Source organism: Macrotis lagotis, chromosome 1, assembly GCF_037893015.1.
Source record: "Macrotis lagotis isolate mMagLag1 chromosome 1, bilby.v1.9.chrom.fasta, whole genome shotgun sequence".
NCBI lineage: Eukaryota > Metazoa > Chordata > Mammalia > Peramelemorphia > Peramelidae > Macrotis > Macrotis lagotis.
The window spans coordinates 278,247,811-278,259,495 of NC_133658.1; the positions used below are offsets into that span (position 1 = coordinate 278,247,811).

The window sequence follows — 11,685 nt, forward strand, 5'->3', positions numbered from 1 at the left end:
TCTGTAATTTGGCCTCCTTCTCTATATCTTGATGGATATAGAGAAGGGACCCCATCCTCATTTCACACTGTATGCTGTATCCAGTCTGTAATTTGGCCTCCTTCTCTATGTCCTGATGGAGCCATGAGGGTTGAGCCTGCACCTGCGAGGAGGAGGAGCTTGAGACTCAGCATCTGCTCATTGGCATTTCTACTCCGTTTCTCCTTAGGCTGGAAAAATCAAACCGGTTCAGTCTGTTTCTTAGCCAATCCAGCAAGAGATGGTGCCCTTTTTGACCAATGACTATTGAAAATGCTAATGAGTGATGACGCAAGCGAAGAAAGCCCCCATTCAAAAAGAAGAAACTATTGTAAGCTCCTTTCCCGGGTTGTCTGGCTCCCTTCTCTCCCTCCCCTCCCTCCCCCTCCCCCCATCCTTTGGTACTTCTTTCCCGGCACTTTGTAACGTTGTGGGTCGTTTGGACCTAGGGGACCCTCACTGCCGGCCCATGGCTGTGATCGCTTCCGAGCGTGGCCGGGCACTGCCCACAGCCCCAGAGCAGGAGTTCAGCACCGAGGGGCTCCCCCGGGCCTTTCTTCAAAGCCTGCGTACCCTCTTCGACATTCTGGACGATCGACGGCGGGGCTACGTGCACCTTCTGGAGATCGAGTCCCGGTGGCAAGGCGCTGACACGAGAGAGCTCCCCAGGGGTGTCCTGGAAGGTCTGAGGAAGGTGGCCCCAGCCAGCGGCTACCTGACCTTCGAGAGGTTTGTAGTAGGGCTGAGGACCTCGCTGTTGAGTGCTGAGAAGGGGGCCCCCCATGCCCGAGCCCCGCCGGGCTCCCGGGGCCAGGCGTCCCAAGGCAAGTTGCTTCCCACGGGTCCCGGGATTTGCAAAGTTGGTGCGGGCCAGGGCCGGGGCAAACTGGCCCATGAGAAGCACCACCAGCGACTCATCTTCGCACCCGCAGACGAGCCCCGGACGCTGCTGGAGAAGAAACCTTTGTCCTCGGGAGGTCGTTATACCCGCGCGGGATCGAGCTGCTCCTCCCGCAGCCTGGAGAAGCTGTCCAGCCCTCAGGAAGCCGGGTGCTACCCTGGGGACGTGGAGCGACCCAAGGGCCAGGCTCCTCAGAGCCCCGGAGGACTGGTTCTGGAGCGAAGTCTGAGTGGAGGAGATTCAGGTGAAGACTGAAGGGGCTTGGAGATGTGGGGAGGGAAAGGAGAGGGGAAGTTTGGGGACCCAAAGTTGATGGGGGAGGTAGGAGTATCTAAGAGATTTTATTCTGGTTCCTAAATTTGCTTCTTCTTTCCTTCTATCCCTCCTTCCTCTCATTTGACAGTATTGCTGACCATGGTCTATCTTGGGGACCCTTACCATTCTACTCTTCTCTGTCTGGATGCTCAGCCCCCTTTTCTGCCAATCTATACATTCCTCCCCCTCTTAGCCCCTATTTCACTCAGCTCCTGCCATGCATGAGATTCTTGGTTATGAGGCCAGTGTTCAGACTGACATTTACATCAACCATAGGAGGACCCTGTTAGGACTCCAGGAGTAGTGGGGAGAGGCTAGAGGAAACAGCCATTGGGGTAGGCTGGCTTGTTCCCAGACCATTCTCTTCCAAGGTCCTTCTTGCCCTCGATTCAGACTCACTTTGCCTAGGGTCTCAGTTCCTGGGATGTTCTTATGGGAAAATCACTCCCTACCTGGGCAACCCTGGGGTCAAGGGACCCAGCAGGATAATGACCCTTGTATACTCTCCTCAAACTACTTAGAAATGTCTCCTTCTTCCTCCTCCTACCCAAGATGAGGGTTACCATCCTTGGAGTGTTCCTGGTGGCATTTATCCCAAATGCTGATGAATTCTTTTTGAGGGATTACACAGACACAAGTCCAAGCCTGAGAAGGAATGATTTTCCTTTGCTACATAAAAAGCAGAGCCAAAGAAGGGACTTAAAGGGCCCCAAAATGAGTTTTGGTCTGATATAGACCTGCCCTTGGGGAGAGAAGATCCAGGTAATAATAATTAAAATGATTATACTTTGCATTTATTAAGCATTTAAATTTTATTATCTAATTTTATCTGTATAATATCCCTGGAAGGTAGGCAAAACAGGATAAAAACTACTGAGGCACCGAAAAATTTTACCCAAGGTCATACAGGAAATCCTGATAGTGTCAGCATTAGAATCTAGGTCTTGGAGTTCCCATATGATAGAGGGTTTGGGAGGAAATCAAAAGAAAAGACATTTTCTTGAAGAGGAAGATAGGTTCTTTGCAAGCCTTTTGCTCCCGGGCAAAAAATTGTGGACTTGTTTACTGATAGTCCAGGTGGATGAATGTCTGAGGTTAGAAACTCATCTAGAGCACTTACCCTTGGGTTTAGGGGTGGGAATGGGGAAGAAAGACAGTCTTATCAGAGACTTCCTGAGCCATTGGCAAAGGCTGAAGGGAGTTGAATGCCTGGCACTGTCCATTCCCACAGACCCCCTCCTTAGGGAACAAGTATCTGAATTATAGGTTAAGGCATGGGCTGGGCTCTGAGATTGGCTGATGGTCCTCCTGAAAACCAAGCTCCTTGGCCCATTCAGCCTACACACGTGTCTAGGCAGGTGCAGAGTTTCCATTCAGCAGAGTGCTTCCGATCCCTGTACCATGGGGGAAGGGGGGTTGGGGAAGAGAAAGGGGAGCAAGAAGACAAGGGCTCTGAGCCTCCTGGAATGTTAGTTGAGAGCTTAATAGGTCTCTAAGTATAGGGTAAAGTTAGGAAGAGGGGGGAAGATGTTTGGAGTTTAAGAACATTGGAGGAGGAGACTGCCCCTTTTCCTCTCCATATCACTCTTCTGCTTGTCCATTCGTCACCAGCTGTCGTGTGGCTTAAGGCCCCTTTGGGAATCATGGGGACTACACTGTGTCTGTTGTCAAGAAGTAGTCAGATTCAGTCTTAGGTGTATACTCTAGTTCCAGGGGCCCAGATGACCACTGGGACCCTCTCCTCTAGAGAGCAGGGAGTCTACTGTGATGACCTCCTGGGGAACTGATTTCCTGGGCCAAGCAACTTGTGTTGGTGTCACTAGCATGTTGAGGCAAGAAGCTTAAGGTCTGACTCAGAGTTGCTTTGCCTGGTAAAGGGTGAGGAGAGATAGATCTGGGATCTGGGATGTCTCAACAAACCCTTTCAGCCCCCAAGATTCCAGGTCTGGCACCACTGAAATATCCACCATGAAAAGGATTGTCTCTCCCCACCCTCCTTTCCACATTTACTCTAATCTTCCTCCATTTCTCTTTCCCGTATTATTTGGACTCTAGATGGCCATGGCTTTGCCCTAATGGGTCTTTCAGACTGAAAAGTGTGCAGTTGCTATGCTTTTGCAACTTCACTTTCCCTACCAAAGAGACCTATGCCACTCTTGTTTACCCTGAGTTTCAGACCCCCCCCCCACAATTGGCAGAACAAGGGCCTTCTGCTCCCCCTCATTAAAGGCTGGCCTGCTTCCCAGAAGTGAAGAGGATTTGAACCCCAGGATCATAGGATCATAAATTTAGAAGTGGAAGAAACTTTGGAGACCATTGAGTCCAACTCCCTCATTCTACAGATGAAGAAACTGAGGCAAAGAGAAGTTAAGTGATTTGCTCAGGGTCATACAACTAGTAAGTATCTAAAACAAGATTTAAATCAGGTCTTCCTGACTTCAAGTTCAGGCACACCTTGATCATCTGTCACTAGAGTCCCATAGAGTATGTTATGAACAGACCTCTCTTTGCATTGTCTGTGTCTTTCTGAAATGTTGGATGCCAATGGACTATAGATAGATAAATAAATACTGGGATATCTGATTCATAGGCCACTAGTAAATCTGGAAGGGTTTGAAGATGGTTCTAGGAAAACCTAAGAAGACAGTACTGGAACAGTAGATTGGTGCTGATGGAGAGCTAAACTGGCAGCAAAGCCTTCAAGTAAGAAAAGCAGTCAAATCCATATTAAGCTCATGCAGAAATGTCTATTTCTTTTATTAACCTAATTTTGAGTCAGGGCCTGCTGGGAAAAACAGGAAAAGGAGGGAATGAGATACTCAGGAAATGCTTAAAAGTCTGGAAACAGATTAGGGAAGGAGACATATATGACAAGAAAAATAAGGGGGGGGAAAAGCCAACCTGGGAGATGAGGTATAAAAAAAAAATCTAGAATGAAATATATGAATTTGACTACTCAGTTTCCCAGGAAGGAAATGAAAATTCCCCTAGTAAGTAATCCAAAATGTTGAGTTATCTTCCCCGCCAGGGAACGCAACCTTTTCTCCAAATTTCTTCTTTGTCAGGAGGGTGGGGGACAACTTTTTTGGCTCACCCATGTACACTCTGCTGGGACTTGTTTTCACAGCCCAGATAATATGGAGCTAGCCTGGGGAATGGGGGAGGGAGGGAGGAAGAGAGATCAGGTCCAGTCAGAGCTAAGAGTGAGCATGATTGGCTGCTGCTAGCCTTTTGGAGGCCAAGCTGAGAACTGGTTTTGGAAAGAACCAGGCAGCTACCTATCCACATCTCTCTTCCTTGCAGGCACTGATGTTTGGACTGTGGGACGATGCCATAGTGAAAACTGTACTGCAGGTGGCTCTGGGAGGCATCCAAGGGGCCGGGGAGAGCAGCGGCGGCATACTATCACCAATGGAGTGGACTATGATATGGTAAGATATGTCTGTCCTAAGGTCCCCCCACTTCACTGTGGATTAGATGGAACAATCAGACAGACCAGGGAGCATGTTTACCAGAAGTGCTAACCTCTGTTATCTCCTTGGTAATGGGGTAGGGCATTGGTGTAGGGAGAATGAATAAATGAAAAAAAATTTTCTTTTTTAAAAATTTGTTTCATTAGATGTTCCCATTTATATGTAAAAAAATATATATTCATTTAAGAAAATTTAGAGTTCCAAATTCTCTCCCTCCTTCCCACTCATTGAGAAGGCAAGCCATGTTGATATCAAGTATACATGTGAAGTCATGCAAAACATATGGCATAATAACCATGTTGCAAGAATGCATTTCTTAATCACCTGCTAAGTATCAGACTCTAATAGGCAAATCTCTGCCTTCAAAGATTTTACATTCTTTTAAAGGGATACAATACATATAGGGGAATGGTGGCCCCAGAAAGGATTTAGTCTGAGGAGTTTCAGGGGTTATGATTGGAGTCACAGGGCAATTGAGTGTCCTCTTTCCAAGAGCATTGGTAATAGTGGTTTGATTGAGAGCAAGAGGCAGAAAGGAGGAGGGGCCAGTTTTCCCAGGCTTCTAGCTCTGGGGTGGCTCCAGGCCCCTTCCAGGTACAGTAGATCTGGACTAAAAGCCTCTTTGAGGACACTTTATTTCTTTCTTGTCTGGAAGATCCATTCCTCCAAGGACATGAGAAATGAAAAGAATCTCCTCTTTCCATCTTCTAGGGACTTGGACTTGCTCTAGAAGGTTCTGGGGAACTACTGCCATCTAGAGAAGGCATAAACTTGGGGGATGTAGAGACCTTCCATCTAATAGGCTCTCTGATGGATAAGCATATGGCATATACATATGCTTCTCTTGGTATGTTGCAGCTGAAGCAGATGAAGGAGCTGGAACAAGAAAAGGATGCACTCCTGCAAGGGTTGGAAATGATGGACCGAGGAAGGGACTGGTACCATCAACAGCTCCAGTGGGTGCAGGAGCGACAGCGCCAACTGACAAAGAACAAGAAGAGCACGGTGAGTCTCCCATTCTTCTTGCTTCCCAGATAGCAGCACCCACCCCAGCCTTTGGCAGATAATTCCTAGGATCCTCCCTCTGCCTCAGAAGTTGGTTTGACTTCTGACCTTAACTCTCTTTGCAGGATTTTGGGGCTGAGGGGAACCTCAGTCCACTGGGTCAGCTATTGCCTAAACTGCAGGAAGTGATTCGGTGCCTAGGGGAGCTATTAGCTGCTGCCTGTGCTGGAAGGGTGAGTATTCCCTAAGCCCCTCCCTAGGGTTTCATAGAATTCTCAATTCTAGGGCCACTGAGTACCACACCTTAGTCCCTACTAGAGGTAAACTGAGATTGTATGATAGAATTATGAGATATCTGAGTTGAAAGGGAACTTTAAGATCCTTGAATCTAGTCCTCTTATTTTACAAATGGGGAAACTGAGGACCACAAAAGGGAAATGGCTTGTTCAATATCACCCAGGTAGATTAGGAACACAGGTCTTCTCATTTCTAATCCAGTACTGTTTTCACTGCATAATATTGCCTCTTAGAATCAAAGTATCTATCCACCTCCCCCCTTCAAATCAGACTTGTGGTAACATTTCCTATGTGGAGGAAGAAACAATGGGATTCTCTAGGACTTCCTTACTGGGTCTACTCTCAGTCTCTGAACTCTTATTTTCTTCTTATGTGGGTGCAGACTGTCCCCAGCCCTGTCTCTGCCACTCCCACCATATCACCTCTCTCTGGAAGACATCAACAGACGATACTCATGCTGAAGGAACAAAACCGTCTCCTAACAAAGGTGGGGACCAGAGATGAAGTGAAGGGTATAAGAGGATGGGCTGGAGATAAGGGAGAAAAAGAGGGCATTGGGAAATAGGAAGAGGGTCCTAATCAGTTGTTGATTCCTATGGCTTCCTCTCTAGGAGGTAACTGATAAGAGTGAGCGAATCACACAGCTAGAGCAGGAGAAATCTGCCCTCATCAAGCAACTGTTTGAGGCTCGAGCTCGAAGCCATCAGGAAACCAGTCAACTGGACTCCACCTTCATCTAACTGCACCCACAAGAATGTCAGCACCGTGGATAGCCCTTGCTCTTATGGTGGGCGTAGAGTCTTTTCCTAGCTCCTGCCCCAGCATAGCCACACACTGGGCATCCTCTGCTTTGGTATGGGCAGAGATTCATCAGACTACCTCTGCCATAGGCAGAAAGTTCAGAAAGCCCCTGCCCCTGGCAGGGGTACCACCCTTCTATGACCACAGAGCATCCAGCCATAACCAAAGCAGGAGTACTTCCCCATCCAGACTCTAGGGAGAAATATCCATTAAGACAACTTCCATAACCATCTCTGGCTGAAAGGAAGCTTTCCTCAGTCAGTCCCAGAGATGTAGCCTCATCTCCCTCTCTCCACTTCCCCCTTCTTCCTTTGATGAGCAAAGCCTTTAGTTGCGATCATGTTCTTCTTCTTGCCATATGTGTAGAACAAATCACTTCCCTTTCCTGGGTTTACTTTATAAAATGAGAGGACTGGAGTGGATAACATCATTAGGTCCTTTCTAGCCCTAATGATACAAGAGCCTAAGCTGGGTTTTCTCATGCCCTTTCACCAATCCTGCTCTGGTACTCCATAAGGTAGGGCTTGTTCTCAAAAGAACATCTACTGTTAGGAGTAGCCTTGAGATGGGGGCACCAAGCCCTGGGGCTTGGTGTATTGCACCCTTACTTACCCCTAATAGCTATTACTGGAGCAATAGCTGAGGGGATAAGGATGAGCTGAAAAAGGCTATTCTCTGGCGGGGAATGGGGTATAATCAAAACTCACCCTCTTTCTTCAGCCACCTTCAAAGTGTTTACAGGGAAAATTCTGGGGCATTTAGGTAGGAATGGATTTTTAATGGTTGTTGCCCCATCCCTAGCAATGTGTACAGCTGCTATCTATCTGTAGTAAAAAATATACATCAACCTATTTGTCTTTTCACCCCCCTCAGCTACTCCCCCTTCCAAATGCTGACTCTTAAAAAGGAAGGGGTGTCATTAAGGAAACAGCAGGGGGAGTTGGGGTATGAGAGGTACCTTAGAAACTTTTAAGGTGATAATTCCTTACTGTGCCCCTAGAGGGCAAAATAGTTAGACCAAAGACTTCAGCAATCAGAACAACAAAGCTCCCCTTAGTCAGAAAGTATTAAGTACCTATTCTAGTCCAGGCAGCTGGGTGGCACAGTGGATAAAGTGCCAGGCCTGGAGTCTGGAAGACCTGAGTTCAAATTTGATCTCAGATACATAGTACCTGTGTGACCCTGTGCAAGTCATTTGCCTCAGTTTCCTCATCTATAAAATGAACTGTAAAAGGAAATGACAATCCACCAAGAAAACACCAAAAAGGGGTCAAAATCAACAATTTCTTTAAGCATTGCGTTAAATCCTGAAGATAGAAAGAAAAGCAACAGGGAATCCTTAATCTCAAAGAGCACACCTCTAAAGGGGAAGACATATAAATACTGTGTATAATATGTATAAGATATATATATATATGTATGTGTATATATATATATATACATATAATAAATTGAAAGTAGGCATATAATAAATTGAAAGTAGGCTTCAAAGAGGAAAAGCTTTATGGAAAATTGAAGAACAGCTTCCTGTAGGATTGTAACTATGGTTTTTGTTTTTTTTAATAATTTTTTTTTTTGGCAAGGCAAATGGGGTTAAGTGGCTTGCCCAAGGCCACACAGCTAGGTAATTATTAAGTGTCTGAGGCCAGATTTGAACTGGGGTATTCCAGGGCCAGGGCTCTATCCAGTGTGCCACAAAGCTGCCCCTGTAACTATGGTTTAAAGAAAACTGCCCTGGTAGAAAACAAGGAAGGGTCTAGCCCCAGTGGTGGGAGATGGGAGGTGGAGACCTCTCCTCCTAACATTGATGGTGTTTGGGCAGCTAGGTTTGCTTCCTATAGCATTTAGCCCCTTTGCCCAGATTTCCTTCTCCCCAACCCATCTCTCTTAAAATCAAGATATCTCTTCCTTTTCCCCCTTCCCCCACATCCATCTGGGACTCTCTCCCAGATGCCCTTTAGGAAGAGAGGCCCTGCCCCCCTCCTCAACCTTCATCCTCCTTGTTTTTGACCAAGGTCTTGGGAGTCTGTTGCCAGGAAACAAAGGGGCCTCCCTGTTGCTAAATGCAAACAAATTCATTCAGAAACAGCTCTTTGTCTGCAGTTCAGCACATTCTCCCCTCAAGAAACTAGTACTCTTTCTTTGTAGGGTATATGCCCCCTTTGGTCAGAAGGATAAAAACAGGATAATAGGAGAATAACAGTTCACATTTCTTTTTTTTATTTAGTAAATAGTATTTTTTCTATTTACATGTAAAGTTAGTTTTCAATATTTTTTTTTTTAGTTTTTGCAAGGCAACGGGGTTAAGTGGCTTGGCCAAGGCCACGCAGCTAGGTAATTATTAAGTGTCTGAGGCTGGATTTGAACTCATGCATTGCTGACTCCAGGGCTGGTGCTCTATCCACTGTGCCACCTAGCCTCCCCAACATTCATTTTTTTTATAAGGTTTTGAGCTTCAAATTTTTTCCCTCCCATTTCCCCCTCCCAAAATGGCAAAGAATATGAAATAGGTTTATATATGCATTATCATGTAAACATTTCCACATTAGTCATGTTATGAAAGAAGAAACTAAACAAAAGGGAAGTCACCAAAAACTTTAAGACAAAAAAAGGAAAAATAATATGCTTTTAGATTCCATTTAGTTCCATCATGAATCTTTTGGATTGTTTTTCATCAGTGTATTACAGAGAAGAGCTAAGTCAATTATTGCTGATTATCGCACAATTACAGCTCACATTTCAATAGCACTTTGCTCAGAACAGCCCTGTGAGGTAGGTTGTGCAAGTATTTTTATCCTCTTTTGGCAGATGAGGAAACTTAGACTCAGTGAGAAACAAAGTGACTTGCTTGTGAACACATGGCTAGTAAGTATGTTAACCTAAGTATTGACTTAAATACAGAATGGGAGACCTCCTGTGGTGGTTCAGGTCTTGAGAAATTGAGTTTGTATCCATCTAGTGGATAAAATCTCCTGGTCCTTCCCCAGAATAGAAGGGGGCCAATTTCTCTGAGGGTCTTTGATATTCACCACCTCCAAGAACCCCAACTCAGACCTCAGGCCTGGGATCAGTACCTTATAGTATTTAAGGAAACTTTGGACCTGAGGTCTGAGATGAAAGTAGTAACAACTAGGCAAATAGCAGTATTTATGTGTTAAGAAATATACTAAAAATCGCATGCTTTCCCTGGAGAAGCATCTCCCTTCCTAGACTCTCCTCATGTAGGTAGGGAATAGAAAAAAAACACAAAAGTTTGAGTCTTAGCCTGAGCTCAGCCCAGAGGATCTTGCTTCTTTAAATATCACCTTACCTGTGCCCTTTGGAACCTGAAAAGATAGGTTTGACTTCCAGCTCTTCTAAGTTTTAAGTGTGTGACCTTGAACATGCAACCTCTCCAAGACTGTGGCTATCTATTAAATAGGGATGATGGTAGACTCAAGCTCTAGGATTTTATAACCTTAGGAGTTCATTGGTAGTGCAGTTATGAGGTTTAGATCAAAATCAGACCAAGATGTCTAGCCCAGTTCAATGTTAGGTTTCCAGTCGTCTCTATCCTACCATGGAACAAAAAGAAAAGGTCAGAAAAGTTATTTTTTTCCACCAATCAAGGACGGAGTAAACTCCAGGTCAATCCTTACTCCCAAGAGACATAAGAACAAGATGTAACAGCTTATACATGGGGGGGGGGGGGCACTATGGAAGCAACAGAAAGGTAGCCAGAACTCATCTCCAGAACTAATCTCCGTCAGCTCGTGTTCACACAGGTTGGACAGGTTTGGTTCCTACTTCTTTTTCTGAGATTTCCAAGTTAACAGGATTTGAAGATTGAGGGTAGAGGGAGGGCTAATTGACTCTTTGTTTTCACTTTCTGATTCAGTGAATGGTAACTGGTTTTTCCACAAATTAATATTCACAAAGTCAAATGTTGCTCAGCTTTACGTAGCAGTAACTTTCCTGTCATCCCAGGTAATAAACTCATATGGCTCCCTCACCTGGGCCACAGGCTGACCATATTACAGAGAGCAGCAAGTAAAAGAGTATAAATGTCTCAGTGTTACTCTTCCCTCTCACAGAGGTAACAAGTCAGAATTGATAACAACCCAAAGTGGGTCAAGAAAGCCATTCATAAGTCAGACCTGGAGCCAATGGAGACCAGGGTTAGGGAGGTCAGAAGAAGAGTCAATCAAATCAATAGTATTTATTAGGTACCTGTTATTGTTGTTGAGTTGTTTCAGTTATATTCAATTCTCCTGTGACTCCAGTTGGGGTTTTCTTGGCAAAGATACTGGAGTGGTTTACCATTTTCTTCTCTAGCTCATTTTACAGACAAGGAATTGAGGCAAACAGGGTTGAGTGACTTTGTCCTCTCACAAAGCTAGTAACTATGTGAGGCTGGATTTGAACTGAGGTATCCTGACTCCAGGGTCATCAAACCACCCTCTTAACTGGGGATTCAAAGGAAAATTAAATAAACTCTGCCCTCCTGGAGTTTGACTTCCATTAGGGGACAATATGCAAATAAAAGATAATTTTAATGAATAGCTACTAGAAGTCAGATCCTGGGTGAGTGGGAAATCAGGAAAATCCTCATTTAGAAGTAAACTGAGCTTTTAAGGAATTCATGGATTTTAATGGAAATTAAGAGAGGATGTATACCATGCCTGTGCAAAGGTAGAGATGGGAGATGAAATATGTGTAAGGAACAGACAAATACTTTGAATGAACCTTAGAGTATTTGAAAAAAAAAAGTAATGTAATAAACCTGAAAAACTAAGTTGAAATAAGACTGTGAAGTATTTAAAATGTGATTCATATATGATTCAAGGGCCAATAAAAGAATCCCCGGAGCTGACTGAGTAAGGGAGCAAAGTGCTT

At 45.0% G+C, this 11,685-nt stretch overlaps 1 protein-coding gene across 1 annotated transcript; it reads left to right on the plus strand.

The window, feature by feature from the left end:
* Positions 1-446: 446 nt before the first annotated feature.
* Positions 447-8,242, plus strand: SAPCD2 (suppressor APC domain containing 2). Its single transcript, XM_074210617.1, has 6 exons — positions 447-1,163; positions 4,538-4,665; positions 5,566-5,712; positions 5,838-5,945; positions 6,392-6,496; positions 6,621-8,242. The coding sequence occupies exons 1-6, from the start codon at positions 488-490 to the stop codon at positions 6,747-6,749; spliced, it is 1,293 nt and encodes a 430-aa protein (XP_074066718.1). The 5' UTR covers positions 447-487; the 3' UTR covers positions 6,750-8,242.
* The last annotated feature ends 3,443 nt before the right edge of the window (positions 8,243-11,685 follow it).